Consider the following 27,413-nt stretch of genomic DNA (forward strand, 5'->3'; position numbering starts at 1 on the left):
TGGGAGCCTCCTGCTGATTACTATGAACTGTCCCCCTTGGCTGATGAATCAGTTTAACTCCACTTATGGATGGGAACTGCAACACCCATCACCAAGTTGCTCTGTGGAACTACTAGTCCACTCCTTAGGACACAGCTACTAGACTGAGACTGCCAGAAACAGTGAGGGAACAATTAAGTAAAATATGCTTAAACTCAACAGTATCGATTTGCTAGGTGCACCTGACCATGACAGTGAATGAGATCACTGCACATTGTGGTGACAAAGCTTCATATTCCCATTCAGTATTCGCTTAATTTTGTCCCACGTCACTATCACCACACTAAATAGGATAGACTTTACTAAGACCGAGTATCCATGAGGTACTGTGGACCACCACCAAATTAACTGCATTCAACCACAATTTGCAACCTCATGACCCAGCATTTACTCTGCTTGACCATCATCATCAAACCAGGGAATCAATCCTAGTTCAATAAACAGTGCAGAGCTGAAAATGTGTTGCTGGAAAAGCGCAGCAGGTCAGGCAGTATCCAAGGAACAGGAAATTCGATGTTTCGGGTATAAGCCCTTCATCAGGAATGCCCGAATTTATTGAATTCAAATTCTACCATCTCCCATTGAATTCAAACCCATGTCCCCAGAATGTTGTCTGGATCTCTGGGTTACCACTTATGCCCGAAACGTCGAATTTCCTGTTCCTTGGTTGCTGCCTGACCTGCTGCGCTTTTCCAGTAACACATTTTCAGCTCTGATAAACTCCAGCATCTGCAGACCTCACTTTCTCCTCAATAAACAGTGCAGGCAGGTATGGCAGAAGCAGCACCAGGCATACCTGAAGTGAGGTGACAACCTGGTGAAGCTACAAAATAGAACTATTTATACGTCAAACAGGATAAGCACAAAGTGATAGACAGGGATAGGTCCGATGGATAACCAATGGATCCGATCTCTGCTCTGCAGTTCTGTTACATCCAGTTGTGAATGAAGTGGACAATTTAAATCCTCACTGGAGGAGCCAGCACATACCCATCCTCAAAAACTGGCAAGCCTAATCATCATGTAGGTAAACATTTACAAAAATTTTCAGCCAGACATGTCGAGTGGAAGATTCATTCAGGTCTACTACAATGGTGCACAGCATCACAGATGCCAGTCTTCAGCTAATCCAATTCATTTGGTATTACATAAAGAAATAGCTGGAGACACTTGATATTGCAATGGGCTTCGACAATAACCCAGCAATAGTACTTAAGATGCATGCTCCAGAACTTGCTACAGCTCGAGCCAAGCTGTTCTAGTGCAACTACAACACTGAAGTCATTGAGATGTACAGCATGAAAACAGACCCTTTGATCCAACTCACCTATGACAACCACATATCCTAAAATAATCTAGTCTTATTTGCCAGCACTTAGCCCTTGTCCCTATCAACTATAATTTATTCATAAATCAACCTGGATGCCTTTTAAAATATTGTAATTGTACCCAGCCCCCACTTCCTCTGGCAGTTCATTCCACACATGCACGACCCTCTGCATGAAAAAGTTGCCCCTTTAGGACCCTTTTAAATGTTTCCCCGCTCACCCAAAATTTATGCCCTCTAGTTCTGGACTCCCACATCCCAGGATAAAAAGACCCTCTCTGTTACCCTATATATGCCCGTCATAATTTTATAAACCTCTATTACATCCCCCCTCAGCCTCCGACTTTCCAGGGAAAAGAACACCAGCCTATTCAGCCTCTCCCAAAAGCTCCAACCCTGGTGAAATCCTTCTAAACCCTTTCAAGTTTCACAACATCCTTCTTACAGGAGGGAGACCAGAATTGCACACAATATTCCAAGAGTTGACGTTCTAAATTGGAGGAAGGCCAATTTTGATGGAATTGGGCAAAAACTTTCAGAAATTGATTGTGGGGCAGATGATCACATGTAAAGGGTCAGTTGGAAAATGGAAAGCCTTCAAAAATGAGATAATGAGAGTCCAGAGACAGTATGTTCCTGTTGGGTGAAAGGCAAGGTTGGTAGGTGTAGGAAATGCTGAAGTATGGAACTGCAGGAGATGGCAGAGATACTTGCGACAAAGCTGTTCCTTTGGCAAGGTTAGATTGTCCTTGGTTTTTTTTCCCCCCAGAGAGGTGGAAAATGACACAAGGTTCCAACCAGTCTGAGTTTGGATGGATTTTAGGGCCAATTTGTTTACAGCTAACAGACACTGCCTCAGGCAAAAAGCTTTCAAGTTTTGAAAAAAAAACTTGCATAATCAAGAGGGAATAGCCAGTTTTAGCAGCTATTCTTTAATTTGGTTTAATGCGGCAGTGCATGAAGACAGGTTGCTGGAGTCTCTCTCTAATTTGAAGCTTTAAGACCTTGTATGATTTTACCTCTTGGGCTAAGGAGTGTTGAAGGGATTGTTACAAATATTTTGGAACAGCATCATTAATTTGTCATAGTATGTAGGGTTTTCAGATAGGATAAATTATTTGGTATTCTGTTTTCTGTTCTTTGTGTTTCATTCAGTAAACTTGTGAATAAATCTTGCACAGTTGAGAACTAAGCAGTTTGACCAGCTGATTCTTCCCAAGAATATCCACTGCACACTTGCTTAAAACAAATGCAAAGTTAGGGTCTGAGCTACCGTCTTCAAATGTTTTGAGGGGTTTGACCTGGTTTGATAACATCCTAAACAGGTATTCTGCATCAGTGTTTACTGTGGAGAAGGACATAGAGGATGCAGATGGCAACATCTTCAAAAATGTCCATATTACAGAGGTGTTGATGCTGTATGTCTTTGTGGGCGGCACGGTGGCACAGTGGTTAGCACTGCTGCCTCACAGCGCCAGGGACCTGGGTTCAATTCCCACCTCAGGTGACTGACTGTGTGGAGTTTGCACGTTCTCCCCGTGTCTGCGTGGGTTTCCTCCGGGTGCTCCGATTTCCTCCCACAGTCACAAAGATGTGCGGGTCAGGTGAATTGGCCATACTAAATTGTCCGTAGTATTAAGTAAGGGGTAAATGTAGGGGTATGGGTGGGTGGCGCTTCGGCGGGTCGGTGTGGACTTGTTGGGCCAAAGGGCCTGTTTCCACACTGTAAGTAATCTAATCTAAAGGTGGATAAATCTACAAAACTGATCAGGTGTACCCTGGAACTCTGTGGGAAGCTAGGGAAGTGATTGTTGGGCCCCTTGCTGAAATACCAAAGGAAAATTGCCCAGGTACACAAAACCCAGTACAAATCCAGCCTAGCAATTAGAACCCCGTACTGCCCATCAGTCTACTTTCTATCAATTCTGTGACAGGAGAAGTTATCAACACAGCGCTATCAAGCAGCATTTGTTAAGCAATAAACTGTTCACTAATGCTCAGCTTGGCTTTGTCAAGTTCCTGACTTCATTACAGCCTTAGTTTAAACATGAACAAAAGAACTAAATCCTAGAGGTGGGGCAGAGTAAAGGCTCTTGACATCAAGGTCACATTTGACTGATTGCAACATCAAGAAAGTTGAGAAAAACATAAGTCAATGGGAGACAATGATAATGTCATTAGACCAATAATCTGGAGTCCCAGATATAGTTTCGGGGGATATAGTTTCAAACCACACCCTGCTGATGTTTGAATTCAATAAAATCTGGAATTAAACCTGGTGTAATGGCGACCTTTATCAATTCTTTCAGAAACCCAACTCATTCACTAAATCCTTCAGGCATGAATCGGGCATCCTTAATTGATTTGGCTTACTTGTAACTGCAGACACAATGACTGGACTTTTACTTGCCCTCTGAAATCACGTACTTAACCAGATTGAGGCATCCGGAGATGTACAACTAATGCTAGTGTTGTTGGCAGCACCAACACCCCTTAGAAGAAAAAATGATGATCCAGGAGAAAAACACTTACTGCAAGTTCCACTGCGAACCACTCAGCATCCTTATCTGAAGATATATTGTTGTTCTTTCAGTGTTGCTGGGCCACGGTCCTAGAACTCCTTCCCTAAAAGCCAAGTTGGCCTACCTACATCAGATTCACTTTAGCAGCTCCAGACCACCGCTCACCATCACCACCTCATGCACAAAGGATGGGGTAATAAATGTTGCCTGAAGAGTGATGCCCACATACTTTAAAACAAACTACAGGTCACAGAACACAAATGGAATAGCTTGAACATAAAGAAGAACCATTCCACAAAGGATCACATATTTTGTATGTTTTTCCAAGTCACAGAGTAGAAGGAACATAACTGTTTCAAAAATGGCATAAGAGGGGTCATTGTGGCCTGGCCAAAAGACTGGGCTCAGACTTGGTTTATCGTGCATGTCAAATCAGACTATACATTAGCCATAAAGGTGTGGACAGTTCTTTGGTATTGCACATCATTTCACTTGGCAAACTGATCAAGATGTAACCAGTATTATTTGAACATTTTATCCAGTCAGTCAATGCACAGATCTTGCAGAAAACTAAACTTACTGGCAACATATCTAAACAAGACAACATGTCGATTTAAATACAGATTAAAAGCAGCATCCACATTTTGCAGCAGGAATATAAGAGATGCCAAACTCTATTTTAAGTGGGTTGCATAAATTGAGAAAGAGGACGTGCACCTAAACAAGTATCTATCACAACTAACTTACCTCAATTTACAGCCAATTTTTATTTCTAAACATTTTTATTTCTAAAACAATTTGGTTGCTATTATAGGAAAGACTAGTCACTTCCACAGCATCCTAGAAAAATCTAAGAGACTGAAAAAATACCTAAAGCAGCAAGAGCAAGTCCAGAGATACCCAGAAAAATTTAGAAGTATGAAATAAGTCGACTTTGTATCTCAACATCTTGAAGTCTAAGTAGCCTAAATAACATGGATTGGCCACAAAAGAAATAAAGATGACAAAACCTGGTAACAATGATGGAAGACATAACCGAAACACTACATTCAGATGTCACAAAACCGTACTTTCTTTCTAAAAAGCTGTTCCTTTTCTCAAGGATACTGTGTCCTTGATTTTTTTCAGAGGGCTCCGAGGTGGCTAGTTTGGTACAGAGATGAAAAAGGATTTTGAGAAGCCTTTTGTTTATATGTAAACAGATAAGACTTCAGGGCGAAGTGGTCATGTTTTAGAAGTGACCTGTATAATAAAAAGAGAAGAGTCAGTTCTCTGGCTGAGCAGTTCAGTCCAGAACTAGTTGGAAGTTCAGCTGTGTGGAAACAGGCTGCTAGACTCACTCTTCTTCTGGCCTTTTAACTTGGACCTCTAAGCCTTTGTTCCATTTTTACTGTTTTTTTAAGGGGGCTTGCTTATTGGAACTGTTGCGTATATTCAGACCAGCATAATTAAGTCTAGTTTGGATAGACTGAGTTCTGTAGGAGTTCTTTATTCTGTTCTGTTTGTTTCATTGTGTAATTTTGTGAATAAATTTTGTCAACCTAGCTAACGTACACTGGATAATTTTCATTGTACAATTACCGAAACAAATTGCAAAATCTATTGTCTGGGCGACTTGCTTAAGAATGTTTTGAGTGGTCTGGCCTTGTCCATAACACAGAAAATTGTAAATGTATGGAAAAACAATTTATTATGACGGAAGATTCAAGACAGACCACGTAGTGTACAAAATTCTGGGACAATGAGATTGCAAGCATAACTATGAATATCAAAAGTCAAAAGATAGAATTTGCTTAATACTTGTTCTTTTTGACAAAAGCTGCAAGACTAAACAAAAGCAACACAAAATAATTGTTCTAAATAGCATCTCCACCTTAGGATGTCCCAAAGTACAAGCATCAACTTAGATCTTTCATGACTGAAAATGTGTTGCTGGAAAAACGCAGCAGGTCAGGCAGCATCCAAGGAGCAGGAGAATCGATGTTTCGGGCATGAGCCCTTCTTCAGGAATGAGGAAAGTGTGCCCAGCAGGCTAAGATAAAAGATAGGGAGGAAGGACTTGGGGGAGGGGCATTGGAAATGCAATCGGTGGAAGGAAGTCAAGGTGAGGGTGATAGGCTGGAGTAGGGGTGGGGCGGAGAGGTCAGGAAGAAGATTGCAGGTTAGGAAGGCGGTGCTGAGTTGAGGTATTTGACTGAGACAAGGTGGGGGGAGGGAAAATGAGGAAACTGGAGAAATATAAGTTCATCCCTTGTGGTTGAGGGTTCCTAGGCTGAAGATGAGGCGTTCTTCCTCCAGCCGTCGTGTTGCTATGGTCTGGCGATGGAGGAGTCACAATTTGACTACTGTGTGCAGTTCTGATTGCCACACTCGCGGAAGGATTTAATTGCACAATCAGGGTTGCAGAGGAAATTCATGAGGCTGTTGCCTGGGCTGAAGCATTTCAGCTTTGAAGAAACATGAGGTTGGGTCTCCAGCATCGGCAGTCCTCACTTTCTCCTCTTAGATCTTTCATGCCCAAGTTCTGGAGAGGATTTTGAGCCCCACAACGAGTAACTCAGCCATGGCTAACTCTAATATTGGACAATTTCCAGTAACGTCATGCTGAATGGAACAATAACATTTCAAGTCAACTGTGCTAAGGTTGCATGTCAATAATGCCAAATTCAGTTCATTATTGAAAGTATTATGTCGTTGCTGCTATACAATTAAAATAGCAAAATTGTTCTTTGTGAATTTCCAGAAGGTTCATATTTAAAATTAGAAAGTTATCAAATAGGTTATGGAAACCAATATGAAAACTTTAGCTTACTTATTCCCATTCACTGCCCCATTTTACACTGCCTCATTATACTGCTGTACATCAGCATTAAACAGGACTTAAACATGATTAAAAATGTCAATCATTCCCCCACTTATAGAACATGAATCACTGATCTAATTTAGTAATATCTGCACACAAATATCTATTTTCCATGCACACTTGTTCAAAAACAAAACTATGCTAGAAAAAATATCTTCAGTGATTTCGGCATCAATGTACATGACACATCCTTCTGTAGCAAGTCATTTTACAAATAAAATGGTCAGAATATAGCTTTCTGTTCCTACGTCTTCTCTGTAGGTGCATTTGCATGAACTGAATCAGAGGCACTGTGTGCAATTATGCTGAACATTTTAAGACATTGGTGAATGTGAAGTATATTTGCAAATGCAAAGTAACTTCTAAACATTTAACTGCTTTGAGGGTTTCTGCCTGTTTCACCCAATCAGGGACTTCTGAATGGCCCCGTCCCCTGGGTGAAACTTTTTTTCAAATCCCCTCTAAACATCCTGCCTCAAATTTTTGCCCCTGGTTACTGACCCATCTACGGGAAAATGTTTATTCTACAACTCAAACCAGGTCCCTCGAAACCTTCTATGCTCAAAAGGAAAACAAACCCAACCTCATGCTTCTTCAAAGCTGAAATGCTTCAGCTCAGGCAACAGCCTCGTGAATTTCCTCTGCAACCTTCATTGCCACACTAGCGGAAGGCTGTAATTGCACAATCAGAACTGCACACAGTACTCAAACTGTGGCCTCTACAGTGTTTCATGAAGCTCTATCACAATTTCACGGCTGATTGACTTTCTTCCTGTCCTGCTGCTTTCAAGGACCTATGGCTATGCATGCCAAGGACCTTACTATACTGCCTACACCCATTATCTAGACCATTAATGTACATTGCAAACAGGAAGAGATGCAGCACTGAAACCACTGTATGCCACTGGACATAGGCTTCCAGTCTCAAAGAAATTACCGTCAGCCATGACATTCTGTCTCCTGCCATTAAGCCAACGTTGGATCCAAGTTACCATATTGCCTTGGATCTCATGGATGCCTGACTTCTTGATCAATATCCCATAAGAGTTCTTGTCAATAGTTACACTAAGTCCATGTAGACAAGAGCACCTGCACTTGTGGGTCAGTTGTTGCAATTTTCACAAACTCCAAGACATTCGCAAGACATACTTTACAAGATTAATAGGGCAGGGTATGCTATTGTTGTTTCTGGTGCTTAAGACGACATGTGATCATCTATCCAGTTTATATATTTTTTACTTTTCTTTCGTGGTTTATTACAAATAAATTTGAAGTCAAGGGTCAACCATATTGCTTTGGGTCTGGAGTTGCATGTCAGCACATCAGGCAAAATATGAGAATATTTTTTCTCTGAAAGACATTAGTGAACCAATTGGGTTTTTAAAGTACAGACCAACAGTTGCCACATACCATTGCATTAATCTGTGTCTCTGGGTTACAAGTTCCAAACATTGCCATGACTTGAATTTCCCTACTACTGAATGTATCCTTTTAATCCAGTGGTTTAGGATCATTTGTATCAGAAAAATTGTTCAAAAGATAGATATTTTAAAATTTCTGGAAGGTAATCATCGCCGCAAACACACCCTTTGAAGGGTGACATTAAGTGGACACAGTCACTATAGTTAACCCCTAAGGATGACATCCCCCAGGTGCAAAGATGATTGTTTGGCCTCATGTGGAGCTTCAATTCAGTTACAGCCATTAATTTGGCAGGATATTGTTCTCAGTAAATAGTTCCAGCACTAGTTTTGATTTTCTTGAGATTTCTGAAGTTGGCCTTATTCAATTAGCTATGAGTCTTCAAAAGGATGGAAATAGAAATTCTGCACATTGCAGGGAGTCTTCTTACTTTTTAATTGAGGACTGAAATGAGAAAATAACTGTTTTAAAACCAATTGCTCCATGTTTTGAAAACAAGTAACTTGACACTCGTTAGAAGCATCACTAACATAGCTGCTCGTGAATCAGTAATTCAAGTCTTGTTTGTCTATGAACTGGAGTTGATAGGCTGTGCAAAAATGGAACTTTGACAAGTAACAGATTGGAGACTGGTCACTAGTTTATAAAGCAATGACAAAGATATCTTGCCTGCCAACAATTGAGATGTTGGTTTTCAGGTAGCTGAATAGCTTGCTTTTGAACAATGTGCTTTTCCTCCCTCCGTTATCCAGATAGCCCTCTGCCGCACCACCTCCATTCCCCATTCCACTGCTCTAAACCAAAACCCTCACGTAATAAGGACAGCGTCCCCCTGTCCTCACTTACCACCCACCATTCTCTGTATCCAATGCATCATCCTTAAACACTTCCACCAATTCCAAATAGATCCCACCGCCAAGGACATCTTACCCTCCTCACCCCTCTTTATCTTCCACAAGGACCGTTCTGTTCAACAATCTTTGGTTTGCGCCACTCTCCCCACCAACAACCCCCAAACCCCCAAGTACCTTCCCCTGCAACCAGAAAAGATGCAAAATCCGCCAGTACACCAACCTCCCCTCACCTCCATCCAGGGGCCCAAACAGTTTTTTCAAGTGAGACAGAGGTTCAGCTGCTGATGTGGTCTTCTCTACGCTGGGGAGACTGAATGTAAAGTTAGGGAACGGTTCATCGAGCATCACAGCCAGGTTAGCATGGGCTGACCGGACCTCAGTCACCACCCATTTCAATTCCCCAATCACTCCTTTCCAATATGACCATCCTTGGCCTCCTCCACTGCCAAAACAAACCACAGCACAAGTTGGAGAAACACCTACAGCCTAGAGGACTCAACAGTGAGTTCTCCAGATTCAAATAACTGCTCTTCCCATCCATCCCTTCCCAGCCCCTCCCATCCCTTCCACTGCTCCCTGCCACCAACTGGTTCCATTTCTCCCACTAACTAACCAGGTCGTACCCTCTACCTGTCCTCACCTACCTCCACTTCACAACCCTGCCGCTGTCACCCACTTTACCTGCAGCTCTCCCCCACACCCAGCCCCACGACTGAAGAAGGGTTATACCCAAAACATCGAATTCTCAATCTTCTGACGCTGTCTGGCTTGCTGTGTTCCTCCAGCTTCCTGCCTGTCTATTTTGGATTCTAACATCTGCACTTTTTTTTGTCTCTAACCAAGCTGAACAGCTTGGGCCTGTCAACTAAAGGCAGAGAAACCATCAGCATCTTAGGAGCTCTCTGCCTCTTATGCATTGAGGCACTTTAAGCCTGAAGAACAATTTATTTTTCCTTCAGCAACTGCTGTCAATTGCGTCTTTTGACTAAGTCAGGGACCATCTATAAGTGAAACAGCCACCTTCTATCTCTTGTGAACCAGTAGAAACTTCTAGAGAAAGATGACTGAGAAGCAGTGCACTGATCAGCTTACGAATCATAAGAATCAACCAATCCAATGAACAATGAGCAGTGAACCATTTTCTGTGTTCACTCTGTCTATAACATCCATATATTGTGTGTGCGTGTGTGTGAAGGACAGTTTTCAGGAGATCAGAGTTTTAATTAATTTACATATTGATGATTCACAATTGGTTTCCCTGTCACTGGAGAAAGTGAGGACTGCAGACGCTGGAGATCAGTGCTGAAAATGTGTTGCCGGAAAAGCGCAGGTCAGGCAGCATCGAAGGAGCAGGAGAGTCGACGTTTCGGGCATGAGCCCTTCTTCAGGAAGGGCTCATGCCCGAAACATCAACTCTCTTGCGCTTTTCCCTGTCACTGGAGTCTAATTACTTATAAAATAATGGCAATTTTTATTTAGTATAGAAAACCAACCCATGCTTTCTGCAACCTGGATCGAAAAGACAGATCAATTATGGAATTGTGTTTTTTTTAAAATCTAAAGCTTTTGTGATGACTGGAAACAGTGGGGCTTAATTTCCAGTGTGCTACCTCAGTAAGATGTGACATCACCTTCACACCTTGTTCTTCTCTCTCACTGCCATATGCTGTCAGACTCATAACTAATACAGTTACATTTACCATTTGAGCTTTCTATCATGCCTGGGCCTAATACTGCTGCCAGCAATATCACTATAAAAACTTGCTTGCAAAATTATGTCATCTTAAATGAAGTAGAGAGTTGGGATTATGATGAATATAGATTTGAGTGTCATGGTTGATCTCATCATCAATTTATTCAAGTAGCAACTATTTGCTGAAGAGGAGAGTGGTTATTTCAATATTAAAAGACTTACAATAGCTGGATTCTCCTGGGAAGCAGCTCCATTTCATGAAGGCAATCTTCGCCCTCCTAGTTTCCCTGACCAGTTGCTCTGTTGTTTCATGATTCAGGGCTTGACTATATTAGGTCAGAAACTGTACATAGCATGAATCCTGATGAAAAAATTGTCCTCCTTTTATTGATTGACCTGCTGTGCATTTTCAGTTAAAACTAAATTAAATTGAGATTTATGTTTCTTTAAACTTTTACTTTTTTAAACCATTGCCTTAAATATACGTGGAGTGATTCTTCCACCTGCTTCTGTGGCGGGGGCGGTTGAAACGTATTCTCTCATGGGTTTCCTACTGAGATTTTATAGTTATGCCTACATGACAGTGACAATCCAATGATGAGATAAATCCCAGTAAAATCTGCACAAAGACAAAAATTTAGTTGTGCTAAGTGACACATGTAGCAATATTTTTCTTTAACTCACTCATGGGATGAGAGCTTTGTTGGTTGTGCCAGCATTTATGATCCATCATTTGTCCCTTTGCTAGAAAGTGATGTTGAGGTTCTTCTTGAATCCCCACAGTCCATTTGGTGTAGGTAGACATAGCACCGTTAGGGTGTTAATTCCAGGATTCTGAACCAGCAATAGTGAAGGAATGGTGATACATTTCCAAGTCAGGATGGGAAGTAGATCAGACAGAGCTGGCAGGTGGTGTTCAAATGTACCTGCAGCCCTTGTCCTAGATGACAGTGGCAGTGGCAGTGGATTGGAAGCTGCTGTCTAAGAATTCTTGGTGAATTTCTGCAGTTCACCTTGCAGATAGTCATTACCTGCAAAGTGTCAGCTCAAGGCTGCATACTGTCCAGGTGTTACTGTATTCAGACATGGACTGCTTCAGAATGTGAGTCACGAATGACGCCGAACCATGTCTACTCATCAGCAAACACCCCATCTCACACCATGATGGAGCAGCTGAAGATATTTAGGCATAAGACACAATCTTGAGGAGCATGTGCAGATATGTCCTGAAGCTGAAATATCTGACTAACATCTTCCCTTGTGCCAGGTATGACTCTGGCCTATAGAGAGTAAGCCCACGATTCCCACGGACTCCAGTTTTGTGATAGGTCCTTGACGCCACGCCTGGTCAAACATTGCCTTTGGCATCAAGGCTATCACTCTTACCTCACCTCTGAAATTCAGCTCTCTTGTCCATGTTTGAACTAAGGCTGTAATTAGGTCATGAGCTGAGAATTCATAGCAGTACCCAAACTGAGTTACAGTAAACAGGCTCTAACTAAGCACTGTTGTTTGATAATACTCTTAATGACTCCTTCCACCAGCATTCTTCATGCTATCTTGACTGACTTAGTTTTAAACACACATCTTTTCTACATAATCACTGTTTTAAAAACACATTCAACAGCTCAATATTGACTGGTAGCATTATGAGACTCGACTTTGCAGTAACATTCCATAAGCTTTACAGAAGTCAACATCAACGTTTCACACATCACCTGATGAACTGAAAAATGTGTTGCTGGAAAAGCGCAGCAGGTCAGGCAGCATCCAAAGAGCAGGAGAATCGACGTTTCGGGCATGAGCCCTTCTTCAGGAATCCAGCAACACATTTTTCAGCTCTGATCTCCAGCATCTGCAGTCCTCACATCACCTGATGAGACTGGAATGCGAAACTGCTGGAGATAATTGTCTCAGAGAAAGAAAAACTGACAAAAGAATTGCAAGTTAACTATAATCTTGCAACATGCATTCATGACTTCCCACTTAACATCTGGAATGTGCCAAAGTCAGCTGTTTGTCTGAAATGTAAGCCAATGGTAACAGCTTCTCTCCCACCCATCCATGCAAGAGGCTTGGCGACATGTCTGCCATATTACCAAAACCAATTGCTTTTCAAAACCACACTGTTATGAAGTATCAGGTAATTATGGAGACAACGTTGTTCTATACAGCATCTACCAGTGAGATCAATAGTGCAATACCTACCATCATATTGTCATCATGTGTGGGGAAATTCAAGTGACTTACTGCCGGATGCAATACCATCCTCTAAATCATGTGTGAGAGTAAATCGCTTCTCTGCAATTCGTGTCCACAGATGTAAATGGCAGAAACTTACTCCATCAAATTAAAAGTAAAGCATGTTAAGGTGTTCTTTAGTCAAAAACTACACAATTTCAAGCAACACTGATTAAAATCACACTGAGACTCACACTAAAGTCTCATGAGGAGTGGTTCCCATGACTCCAATTTTTACTTCTGGCTTTGAATCAAAGTCTATCAATGTTGCTCATTACATCAAGGTTGACAAATTCTTAACCAATCCTGTTGTATTTGGGCTTCATACACTGGGACTTTGATAACTGCAAGCATCTCAAATACCTTGATAGCATCACATTACCCCAAAATCTGTCACCAATTTTTGTCTTGCATATTTAAGAAAGTTGTGATAGTGATACACTTGCAAGTTGTCCTCAAACTGCTTCAACAGTAATTTGTTAGTTGCATTCACACCTTACAGTCAAAAGTATATGGATACATGCACAAAATCTAACTAACCACAAGACAGTACAAAGAATGCTTTAACATGGGTACAAAAAGTCATTTGATACTATTACCTCTCATAAGTAAAATGGCACAAAACTATTCTAAACTTAACAGTATGAATATAATGCCAGGTGCAAAATGCATTTTTAGATACCTTATTAAACCACACTAAACTCCAACTACAAGTACTGGAACAAATCCAAGATTCAGTTCTTTACACAAGTTGCTCTGCTCAAGTTTATCATGATAAAAGCAAAATGAGATGGTAAAACACTGGCATTTCAAATGAGTGTGGCAATACAACACGGAGTGCTGGCCCAACAGGAATGACCAGTAATTCCAACAGCTTGTATTTGCATTGCACCTTTTAAAAAAAAGAGTACCAGTTCAACCACTCAGCACTGAGTCAATAGGTACTGAGATTAAGACCCACTCTCTGACTTAGCAGTATCACTTGTTGCATTATGATTGAATCAAGTATGAAGTGTTAAGTTGCTTAAAAATTCACTTTTTTAAAATGCCATCTTATTTCAAAATCTAATCACTAACCAAATGGGTGTTGCTCCAGAATTTCTCGATCGGTAAGAATAATCTTAATACTGCCGATTTCCCTAATATCCATGAAGTATTATTCAATTCTTTAGAATGCTTTGCTTTTTCCCCCAGATTATAGTGGGATTCTGAAAGAGACTGCCAGCTTATGCAATGACATCAATTTGCTGAATTCCTGCAACTGAGCATTGAACATACTATTTAGGTACCACGTGAATTATTAGACAATCCAGGAAACCTCACTGACCCCAAGTCTACTCACCAAGGATTGAGATTAGAAAGGATTTTGCGAGATTTATAATCTGCTATTCTGTCTCAACCAAGAAGCATACAATAAATATATTTAAGGTCTCTTTGGTTTGAAAAAAAAGGGGCCTTTTCCTTTGATTTTTATTGATCATGGTTTGCGAGCAAGTACTTCCACACGCAAGACTGCTGGATTAGTGGTGCTGGAAAAGCACAGCAGTTCAGGCAGCATCTATGGAGCAGTAAAATTGACATTTCAGGCAAAAGCCCTTAATCAGGACTGCACTTTCACCTGGCAGACATTAATCGCCACTCTTTTTCCTAACGGGCAACTAAAAACACAACAGATTAAAAATAATTGTTCAATACGATCTGATGATTTGGTGGGAAAATACTCAATAGATAAAATTCCAGATTTCACATCTCTTAATCCTCACCATTCACTTGCTCAATAGGAATGAATCAAAATGAACACAAAATAACTTTCTATTTGCAAAATTCCAAAGGACTTAATTAATAAGTACACTTTTCAAAATTGCTGCTTAGACATGTGCAACAGCCATATGGCACAAGGCATAGCATAAATAGGGGTAAGTGATAGGTAGTGGTAATAACAATTAACCGATTGTCCAGAGGCATTGGGCAATATACTGGGACCACTAGCTCAAATACCACCACACCACCCAGTAGGGTTTAAATTCAATTAATTAACTGAATTTAAAAAAAAATAGTTTCAGTAGTAGTGGCCATGAAACCATTGTAAATTTTCTTGAAAACCCATCTGCTTCTTTAAATCGCTATGATTTTTAAAAAAAAATTGTCATCCTTACTTGGCTTAATCAACACAACTCTACATTCACAGAAATGTGGATAACATTTAACTGCCCCCTCCCCCGCCCCCGTCAAATGGCTTAGCATCCAATTCAAAGGACAGTAAGGGATGGGCAAAATATTAACCTTCTCAGCAATGCCCACAGTCATGAAAATAAATCAAGGAAAAATATCACCAATAAGATCGAGTTTATGTATTTTACTTGCTCCTGTCAAAGGGATAAAAATAGGCAGGGGCACCAGGAGAATTAGAGTCATAGAGACGTACAGCATGGAAATAGACCCTTCTTTTTGGATAATGCTAAAGATTTTGGTGCTACATTTGCCACTTAACGGAAGCACCTATGACTTACTAAAATTGTTTATTGAAGTATCTCAAGTGGAACCTGACATCTATTTTTGAGGGTAATGTGAGAAAGAATTTGTCAAACAGAGATGAAGAACAGTACTCCTCACACATATACTGAGGAAAATAATTGCTCAAGGTGTTTCAGTTGAAAATGTGATTTCCCAAAGCATTGGTGAATGAGGAAACAGAACTCCCTTTCAGTGAACAATAAAGATCAAATGAAGGTACAGTGCATTTCAGCGAAACTGAAGTATGGCTCAAAGGTGTGCCAAACTGACTGATTGAAGGACAACTTTCAACATCTTAAACCACTGAGAATGTTATAGGATACTCAACAATCTAACAACAAAGAATAATAAACCAAAATTCAAGTCAATTAATAACTAGCTACCAGCAATTATCTAACACTTAAGATAGCAAAACATCAGAGTATTTCTTAAAAATAATGTGGTATAGCACTATACAAGATGACATCAGAATAGGCGACCATTTTTAATGAGTATTTTGAAAGGGGAGGACAGCACTGAGACGGTAAAGTTGAAGGAATGAATACCAAAGCCTAGGACCTAAGCAGTTCAACATACAACTGCCATTAGAAGAATGGTGAGAATTGTGGATGCACGGAGCTCAGAACTGCACAGACGCCTATGAAGGTCTCATGGCTAGAGTGCATCGGAAATGGGGCAAAGTGAGGCCAGGGAGAGATTTGAAAATAATGATAGAAATCTTTTTTCTGGAAACTGAAATACCCAAGATCAGAAGGAGAATAAGACAAGGGACGTTTTTTGAAAAAAAAATTTCCTTCATCATCTTGCTCAAGTGGTTCACAAGTGGACATTCAAGAATACTATGAAGAAACCGACAGTATGACCATCATGGAGGAAAGTCATAGTTTACCACTTCCAACAATTAGGGAAAGCAACATGCAAAGATTAAGGAAAATTGGTGAAATGTCAACAATATATTCAATCTAATTCAGAGTAGGCTAATTCCAAATTTCCTGTGTCACCTTCACATGACAAAAATGCCAATGTATTTTCATTAGTGACATGAATTGCAGCTTTTGGTTATTGAAATCAGGTTTTGCAATATTGTTTTCTAGACTTTCCTTTCGATTTCACTATTTTAGGCATCTCATTCCATTACTCAACAAAATCTTTGCAAGAAACTGCAAGGCAACAGCCTTAATTCTACACAAGACTAACATTCCCCATTACAAAATGTGCAAGACATATCGATATATTTTTCAACACTGAACAAACACTGTGTATATACCACCCAGGTAGTCTATTACTTATGGAGTACTATTGAAGTAATAAATTAAACTTTTGTGCCATACTCACACGAGGGAGGTGTTGTCAAAATGAGGTCATATTGTCAATAACATGTAATTTAGATTATACTCAGAACAGAGCATGGTGCTTGCACTAAAGATCCCTGCGTCTTTTTGGAGTGGGTATAAATAGCTCCTCTGTAAAGCAGCTATCCAGAATTTGAACATCTGCACCAAGAACACTTCAGCAGCAAAGATCCTCTTCGCAAAGGGTTGCTGTGGTAAGTCTACTAATTTTTCTATTGGATTTTGATTTTTATTTAGAATTTTTTTTCATTTGCACCATTTCCTGGAGACTGCAGAGAGAAACAAATTTGTTGAGACCAGCTAAATCAGATTTTTAATGCTGTGTTTGCGATTTAAAAATCTAAAGCAGCAGCTGTAATTTTTCTGTTCGTGAAGGAATGACAATCTCATAGTATATTTTTCTCTTTCCACACAAAAATTGTATTGTCTTTTTTCTGAAAAAATGTTTTAAAAATGGAGCATTAATCAAATGCATTAAGCTGGCAGTTTAGTGAAGGGTGAATATTTAATTGCATGGAGCTTTTCTTGGTCATAACCAATGCTACGGTAAAGCTTTTTGATAATAATTGTCAATATTAAAAATCCACAATTAAGTAATAGGAAAGTTATAACAATAAAAATGTTGCCATAATCAAATTTTAAAAATCAATAATTCATTCATCAAGATCATCTTATCGTGGATGAATTGTAAGAAAAAAAAAATCACAACAGGACCAAACCAAATTGACACAAATCTTTTGCTGCAACACTGTCTGTTGATTTATTCATTCCAGAGCATTTGTGCATCTAGTTGTTGTTTCACAGGCAACAATAATGGAGCATTCAGACATCTGAATTATTATACAAATTCAAGTATGAAGCCCTCTCCAACGCCACCCTGGAACTGTGCCACGCAAGTGTTAGAATGCGAGGCATGTACTCAAGATACTCTCTGCAATTATCTTGTCAGAGAAGCTATTTCATTGAGTATCCCCATTTGAGTTGAGGTCAGGCATTTTCACCGAAGTACTCTTCATGGTAAGGGGGCAAGTAAATCTGTGGCATTCAGTATCACAATCCACTGAGTGCATTGGATTCATCCACCAGCTCATACCAACAATATTGCATAGACTGGGGGGGGGAAAAAGTAATATATTTTTCTTTTCAATAAACATGTTGACGAGGGCAAACAAATCAATCTGCAATTTTCTTTATAGGAAAACAATGGACTATTTCAAGTTCTCCAGCTGTATCTTGGCTCTTTTGTCCACCCTATCCTCAGCTGCAGCAACCTGCCCTTCCGAGTGCTTATGCAGACAAAATGACAGGTATGTAGACTGCTCAGGCCAAGGCCTAACAGAACTCCCAGAGAACATCCAGGACAATATAACACACCTAAATATTTCCCACAATGGCATTAAAGATCTCAGCAATAAGCTGACCAATTTCACCAACCTGAGGCTCCTCGACATGTCAAACAATTTGCTCACTCGTATGCCAACCGAATTTCCAAGGGCACTTTGGGAAATCTATGCTGCTAACAATCTTATCAAAGTACTTGAGAAGGAAGACACTGTCACCCAGTGGAATCTGAAAATACTGGATCTGTCTGACAACCTGATTGAAAGGGCTTTTCTAATTAACAACACATTAATTAACCTCAAATTCCTCAATGTCAGTGGAAATAGATTCTGGACAGTCCCAACCAACACACCATATAACTTGGAAACTTTAGATTTATCTCACAATAACTTGCAGAATATATTACCCGATACTTTTCGGCAAAAAAGACTTTCAAAATTGTACTTGAACAATAACAGTTTCACGTTTATTCCAAATGGAACTTTTGATCAACTCACTGGCTTGCAGTTGATTACACTGTATGGAAATTTATGGGAATGCAACAATCTGGATCATATTTCCTATCTACTGACCTGGACAAAAAGTGCGACAGCAACTGTGCTTGGAGTTCCGTGCACGAAAGAAACTGAGTCTACTCAGAAAGCAACGATTACCTCTGACCCAAGCACGATGACACTACCAACTCATACTTCAAGTTTCACTCATCAACAGGCTAAAATCAGAACAACTCCAACTACTGCGTCCAATGGGAATGAGGCAAAAACACTCCAATCTTTTGTGAGTCAAGGAACTGAAACTTCATCCTTTTTACAAAAAATCAAAAATGCCAGTTTGAATTCACCTGAACGAAGCTCTGTTAGTGAACCGGTGTTGGAAATAACAACCCAAAGCATTACTACTCAAACATCAGGTCGCACTGAAAGTTCAAGCAATCCTCCTATTGTTACAAATACAACAGATATACTTCCAGCATCCTCAATGCTCATTACAGCTGCTCAGTTTACCTCCAACAGCACCATTTCAACCTTGTTCATCACAATGGCTGACAGAAGTGGAACTCTGAACAGCCAGATCAATGGCTCAATGCCTCTGTCAACCTTTGAGCCAATGCCCACTGCAAGTCACAGGCCAACTGCATCAGTTACATTCTCAACATATTCTGAACCAAGTATCATTAATGCAACCACATCTCATGCTGCAATGAGGAGTATTTCGAGTACCATTAAGAATAATCCAACCAATCTGACAACCTCACCAAAGGTCAATGGAATCACTGGAACCACAAATGTCATGAAGTATAATGCAACAACAGCAGACAGCACAAACTCAAAAGCACATGAATGTATAGGAATAACACTCTATATCATGGCTTTCCCCATGCTGGTAGCACTGGTTATTTAAACATTTAAACAAGGGAAAGAGTTAGCGACAGTAAGTCAATACCATCTTTGGCTAATGAATCAGGTAGTTTGTGTTTTCTTTTCAAAAATTAAAAATCAAAAATTCTCCTCTGAAGGATTAGGGACCAAATCTGATCTTTGGTCTGTTATGCACCAATCTCCTTCAACCACGTCTGCTTTGTCCCATGGCCAGGAAAGATGGGAGAAGAATCTTAAAATGTCAAATTAGATAACCCCAGTCCCGACTATGACTTGTTGACTCCTGCTGAAAAGTGCACACTAATGAATACAGATGCGAGTAACCACTACCTCTCCCTGCCCCACCAGCATAGCTTTTTAAAACATTTGAGGTCAAGACTAACACATGACAAACAGCTACCTGGTTGAGGCACTGAAGAGCAGCAGGGGCTGATATTGTCAGATGTATGGCAGCACAACAGGTCACCACCAACAAGGAAATGTGAGAATGAATCTCTATTGTAAGCTGACCCACCAGCAAACATAAAAAAAGGACACTTACAAACGAAGGTTACCATATGAAGCCTACCATACGACCACGTTTTGAACATTTTTATTTAAAAAAAGCAATTGTGATATACATTCAGAATTCAAACATTTTTCTGCAAAAACAAACTTGGGAATAGTTTCATAATTTTACAACTAAACAATTTCTGTGACCTGAAATGTCTAACTATTTACTCTCTATTTGTACTATAAAATTTTGAGCATTTTTTTTTCCTGATATGTGGATGCATGCAGCCACTAAATTATTTGATAAGTAATTTCAATGTAATGTAACTAAATTTCAAATAAAATGTTGAGTCTTGCAAATGCAACAAGAGTAGCCATGAAAATATCTCACTATTTAAACTATTCTCATGGTTTATTGGCAGGATGTGACCAGTGGTGGCCAACTTGGATCTGTGTTAGGGCCTTAATTATCCGCATTATTTAATAATAACTTGGATAATGGCATAGAAAAGGTCATCTATCCAAATTTACTAATGACAGTTATTCCGTGCAGACAGTGCAAACAATAGCATGGAAATATAAACAGTTATTGATATACTTAAGTGATTGACAAAACTGTGGCACATCAACTTCAACATAGGCAAGCACAAGGTTATCCATTTTGGATTGAAAAGAATAGATCGGTATACTTTCTAGACGGGATGAAGTTAAATACAGTTGATGTTCAAAGAGCTTGAAGGTTCAGGTGCATACATCATTAAAATGCCACAAACTGGTGCAGAAAATAATCAAGCAAGCTGATGAAATGCTGGCCTTCGCATCCAAAGGACTGGAGCATGGGAATGCAGAAGTTATGCAGCAGTTATACAAAACCCTGGTTAGACCCCACTTGGAGAACTATGAGCAGATCTGAGCCTCATACCTTAGGAGGGATATACTAGCCTTGAAGGTAGTACACAGGTTTACGAGAATGAAATCCAGACTTTAGGGATTAAGTTTGAGAAGAGATTTCACAAATTCAGAATTTAGAAGATTAAGGGGTCATCTGATCGAACTCATCGTGATAATACAGGGTAGAAGATGATAAACTATTTCCACACCAGTTAGGGATTCTAGAACTAGGTACAGAGTGGGATTTAGGGCCAATCCATTCAGGGAAGATGTTAAGAAGCACTTTGACAGGCAAAAGGTGTAGATGTGCTGTCAATTTTAAATCCGAGACAAATAAATGTTTGTAAGGAAAGGTATTAATTAATATGGGCCCAAGGCAGGTGCATGGAATTAGGCCACAGATCAACCATGATCTCAATGAATGATGGAATAAGCTCAAGGGGCTGAATGGCCAATCTATGCATGTTTCTATGAAACTTAAAGCTTGACATTGTTGTCTTCTGGAAAAAGTCTTTGAATCACAAATGTGCTAAGATTCAACCAATCCTTTATCATGCCAAAATTTTGAACACTCAATTGACACATCAATTGCTGTCACCCTGAAGCACCTTCACACTTCATTTTCATACAGAAGAGCCGTCGTGCTCCTTTATTACTAATTTCTATAGCCCTCTCCTCAGTGAATGCAGTTTCCATTACACAAGGCATCAAGTTATGATATGCTCATCTGATAGAGAAGACAAGCAACAACTAATTTAAAAGAGTTACTTTGTTTCATTTTGGACTTTATCACCACAGTTCAAATGCATTAGTTATTGGAATGCAAAGCTCAGAGTGAAACCAAACTCTTCATAGAATCCCTACAGTGTGGAAACAGGCTATTTGACCCAACAAGTCCACACCGACCCGCCGAAGAGGAACCCACCCAGACCCATTCCCCAATCCTATTACCCTACATTTACCCCTGACCAATATACCTAACCTTACACAGCCTTCAAGAGTATGGGCAATTTAGCATGGCCAATTTACCTAAACTGCACATCTTTGGATTGTGGGAGGAAACCTACACAGAAACAGGGAGAGTGTACAAACTCCACACAGACAGTTGCCCGAGGCTGGAATCAAATCAGAGTCCTTAGTGCTGTGAGGAAGCAGTGCTAACCACTGAGCCACCGTGCCACTCATAGATGCACTCATTTACCATATCCTTAGGTTAAGTTTGATGTAGAAAACATTGAAGAGCTTTGAAGCTGAAAGTGAGATTGTTTCATGATGTAACTCATTTAACTCTGGAAGTTTCTACCAGTAGCTTAAAATGTGTTGCTGGAAAAGCGCAGCAGGTCAGGCAGCATCCAAGGAACAGGATATTCGACGTTTCGGGCATAAGCCCTTCTTCAGGATTCCTGAAGAAGGGCTTATGTCCGAAACGTCGAATATCCTGTTCCTTGGATGCTGCCTGACCTGCTGCGCTTTGCCAGCAACACATTTTAAGCTCTGATCTCCAGCATCTGCAGACCTCACTTTCTCCTCAAAGTTTCTACCAGTAACCAGATTTTAAAAATTCATTCAAGTTTGCGTAAGCACACATTGGCAAAGAGCAAGAGACCAGAATTCCAGAAACCATGTTCAGTTTATTCCACCATAAGCTCTCATGTAATCCAGTTAGCATGTGGAGATAACTGTGTGCTCAACTAAATGTCATCTTGATAACTGAATATTTCATGAACATTTTAACTTCAGTTCCTTCATATTTTCCAAGTGCTATCTCAATTATCATATAGCTCCACAAATCTCACAAATGGCACCACCCCCACCTAGCTTGCTTTCTTAATTTGGGAATTTTCACCAGTCTAATTTGGGCACAACTTTAAAAATGTCAAAAAGAGAATCCGTGAAGCACACTGAATCACAATGTTGCAATTCTGCTCTATAGCTAGAGAACATTGTGAACGAGTCATTGCAATTCTCCTGCAGAAAAAAAGCTGTAATATGGTAACACAATTGTACATATCAGAAAATCATGCAGGCAAAGATAGATTTTCTGGACCATTTGCTCCAATCAAATTAAAGCTTACTGTGGGCCCCATTACATAATTTAGATGTGGCATAATGACTTTATGATCCCAGGGTCCAAGCTCCTTCTCCAGCACAGACTCTAATGAATTTTTAAAATGTATTTTTGACTTTTAATTCACTGGACTGTTTAATGAATTTTTTGTCTTAAAACCCTTACAAGCTTTTTATTGTAAATGCTGAGGGGCCCAAGCTTATCAAATCTTCTCAGAAGATATGCTTCTAACAATAGAGTTGAATCTCATTCCTCCACATTCAAACTTTGTTGACAAACCAAACCTACACTGAGTGCTCCTGAAGGAAGACGTTATCAAAGCTTTTCAATTTGTCCTCATCCAAACAATGCAAGAACATCAAATTTCAAAGGGAATAACAATTTATACTGCATGGAAAAAAGGCGTGACCAGTTAGCAAGTGGACTTGATTAGTCGAGACTTTGACTATAGGGAATACACTGGGGATGAGTTTCACAACAAACTTTCCCCACTCCCATGTTTTTGTTTAAATGAAAAACACGCAGCATCTGCATATATTCTGTTTGCAGTGGACAGGGACATATGAAAGACTAGATGTTAGGTTCTAGTAATGCTAAGTGAGGCACGTTGTGAGCCAACCATTGAACAGGCTGCTAGTGCAATTCCTAGAAGTCGCAGAATTCTTCATTGAAACACTGCCAATCCCAGAATCACATCTAACGTTCATCACAACACTGAGCTTTGTAAGCATGCGTTCCTTGACTATGGCCATTATTCTGCTTGCTGCAAACAACCATAGGTTAGAGACAAAAAAACTGCAAATGCTGAAATCCAAAATAGACATGCAGGAGGCTGGAAGAACACAGTAAGCCAGACGGCATCAGGAGGTAGAGAAGTCAACATTTCGGATGTAATTCTTCTACACCCATAGGGCCAGTCATTGGAATATGGCCAACACAGCAAGCACAAGTTCAGCATTGAAATTCTCACACATTATCCATTAAAATGTGTTTCTAGTTTAACAGCAGCATCCTATTAGTGGATAATATGTGCAGGCACTACACTTTCAAATAGAAAAGTCTCTTGCCCAGTGCGTTCTTCATAATAATGTTTGGATTAGAATCCACAAGCAAACAAATGCAGTCTAACTCCCTTGTTCTATTTATAATTTGGAATTCACACATCTCTCCTGATAAGTCTAAGGAACACTTAGACAGCATGTCTTTTTCCTGAGTAATACCGAAGTTCACAACATCAAGCTGCACTGTGCACTACCAAAGTACCTGAATAGATAATAGCTTCAATCTGAAGTTGTTTTTTCCTAAGTGAAGCTTCTAACTTGGATTGGTGGGAAGTTGTCTACTGACTTCAATTTAACCAAAATTGATGTAGCAGCAATAGGTTATGGTTTTGTCTTTTTTGTGCATATCATTTTCATGTAGCTTTGAGACAGAAAATTTAGATGTAGCAGCTAGCTACAAGTCCTGGTGGTTCCTTCATAATGAGGCAGTCAGAACCACATGCAGTCAGTACATGCATGTCCCCACCAAAGGTTGAGAATCATAAGACAATGTGATCAGACATTAGGCCATTCTGCCCATCAAGTCTGCTCCAACATTCAATCATGGCTGATAAGTTTCTCAACCCCTTTCTCCCCATAGCCCTTGATACTGAAAATCCAATATCAATTAATGTGGTCTGACAAAGAAAGTCTTAGAATTAGCACCATTATAACCTAACAAGTACTGAGGGGAGCTTTGTATGTCATGGGTGCCATCTTTCAGTTCAAAGGTGAAGCAATTTTCCTCTCAATAGACAAGAGATCCAATGGCACGATCTTTTTTCTGAGTGACAAATGAGACGTTCCTCTATGTTCTCGGCTACGCAAACTTCAAATGGTCAACTTTTCTCTGGTTATCAGGTTGCTCTGTTGGAGACTTATGAACAAATGGAGTGTCATCTATTCTATAATTCACCAGCATTCTGTGATTTGTCATGCAGTTTGACACATATTGTGATTGCAAAATAAGTTGTTTAAAGTATGCATCTTTTATTTTCTCTGGCGGCAGAGGTAAGACCCAGCAGTATAAAACATTCATGGCACCCAAAAGGAAACATTCAAATCCTGAAAAAAAAGGAGCTAGCAACAGGAATCAGAGGTGTCAGACTGGACAACCCACCTTGATCAAATAGAACATTTCAAATCTGGCAATCTACCCAAGTACCCACAATTGAATGAACTTCTTGTTTTTTGAAAAGTACCACAGCACACAGTTCTAAATCTACATCTAAATTATCCACAAATTCTACAAAGACTTGCGTCATGTAGACACAAAGGGCATAAAATGCTGATTTGAAAGGAAATCATAGAATAGAATTGCATACAGGATTATAGATTCAAGACAAACATTATTCTCAATTGTCTGAAAAAAGCCTTATAATCATTTAAATATTGGATTTGAGAGCTACTTCAAAACTGCAAAGTATTTGGGACAGTTAGTTATTAGGTATGGTGTATGCCCAACTTATTTTTTTCTTCCTAAAGTCATTAAAAAGTGCCAAGTTCAACAAAATCTATTTCCTATTATGTGTTTTCTTGTTATGATGCACATCATTTCTTTAAGAACTAAAACACCTGTGAATTTGGTGTGAGGTGAATCAACTGTATGAAGCCACCTCCAATGGTGCAGTGTGCAAGCAGGAATCCCGAATACATGCCCAAAACACAACATCAAGATTACAATCAGATTGCAGCTAGCATGGACTGCACAGTTCAATCCAAACAAACAATGTTAGATCAATGTCTCTTAACATACAGATTGAGCTGTATGAGTTGGTAATTTAAATACATAGGTTGCCTTGAAGTACACTCTCCATAAATTCTGGTGACTGTACAGAATTCATTAGCATGTTTCACACATTCATGGCCAGTACAACCACAATGTGGATTTGTTTTTCCTTTGAGAATAGTTATATCATCCAACATCATTCGTGCTGCTTTACTTTAATGTCATCAACTAGTTAACTTCAAAAAGCTTCAAAGGGGATTATAAAATGAAAGGATAAGGATAAACCGACTGAGGCATAACTGCATGTGCTTATACAATGGACTTGCCAACTTATTCAGTAAATTTGCCAGTCTAATGTTCAAAGAAATAGCACTAGCACTGGAAATCTGAAAACAAAGAGAAAAATCCAAAAATATGTAGTAGGTCAGGCAGCATTTGTGGAAAACTGTTAATGTTGGTATTATTTTGTCCTTCAAGACAGCAAGAAACTACAGTGGGTAGCATTTAAAACAATAATAGACCTGAAGAAAAATGTCACTGTACTGGAAAAGAAATGGAACACCAGATGAACTACTTGTGTGAAGGCCAAGAGGGGATTGAATGACACTGTTAATGTTAGCAATTCGAAAAAAAAAGAAAAATCAACTATAGAACTGAAGAAATTTAAAAGACAGCCAACCTGAGAAGCAGAAAGTAGGAACAACTAAAGGTAGCAAGGGAATTAAGAAAACCTTAAGACAACATTGTAGGCCCCAATGGTCAGAGAACCAACTGAAGAAATGGTGTCCAGCGGTTCTCACCATACACTAAAAGGTGTATGCTGTCACGTGCTGACTTGTAATTCTAACAGGTAGAGTAGTTATTAATATTCTGAAGCAGTAATAACAACATGAATACAACAATTTGTAGGCACAGTAAAGCAGCAGCATCTAATGAAGATTTTTAAGCCCCAAAGTACTTTGATGTTGCAAAACTAACACATTTAAGAACAATTTGTGGCAGCTGCCTGATAATACCATGTTAAAAGGCAAAATCAAGCAAGTGAGGAATCTCAAGTTGAGCTAAAACAAAAGTGACTTATACTACAATTAGTAAAAACAGCATACAATGCGGCAAAAACACAAACATGTTGGTCAAGAATTTCGGACGAGATAAATTTGGGGAGAAATTGTTGCAGAACTCAAATTTTCTCCTTAAAACATATGACTGATCTCAGTTTAAGATGCTGATAGTTTTGCACCTTTTACAAGGGGTGGTTTGTTTAAAGCTCCATCTAATTTCTAAAATATTGAGGTCGTTGCTAAAAGGAACCCAGTTACACATTTTCCAGTGGAGCAGTCTATCAAGTCTACTCATCTCCGATTGCCACTAGATTAGATTCCCTATAGTGTGGAAACAGGCCCTTCAGCCCAACAGGTCCACACCAACCCTCCAAAGATTAATCCACCCAGACTCATTTCCCTACATTTTACCCCTGGCTAATGCACCTAACACAATGGGCAATTTTAGCACAGCCAATTCACCTAACTTGCACATCTTTGGATTGTGGAAGGAAACCGGAGCACCCGGAGGAAAGTCACGTAGACACAGGGAGAATATGCAAACTCCACACAGACATTCGCCCAAGAGCGGAATTGAAGCTGGGT

The 27,413-nt window shown here is 39.8% G+C and overlaps 2 protein-coding genes across 7 annotated transcripts in view; one reads left to right on the forward strand and one right to left on the reverse strand.

The window, feature by feature from the left end:
• nf1a (neurofibromin 1a) overlaps positions 1–27,413 on the reverse strand; it is a 323,930-nt gene that overhangs the window by 113,438 nt on the left and 183,079 nt on the right. The gene's annotated exons all lie outside the window — the stretch shown is intronic.
• omgb (oligodendrocyte myelin glycoprotein b) lies at positions 18,031–19,569 on the forward strand. Its single transcript, XM_060847743.1, has one exon. The coding sequence runs from the start codon at positions 18,031–18,033 to the stop codon at positions 19,567–19,569; it is 1,539 nt and encodes a 512-aa protein (XP_060703726.1).

The sequence above is a fragment of the Hemiscyllium ocellatum genome, chromosome 31, assembly GCF_020745735.1.
Source record: "Hemiscyllium ocellatum isolate sHemOce1 chromosome 31, sHemOce1.pat.X.cur, whole genome shotgun sequence".
Taxonomy (NCBI): Eukaryota; Metazoa; Chordata; class Chondrichthyes; order Orectolobiformes; family Hemiscylliidae; genus Hemiscyllium; species Hemiscyllium ocellatum.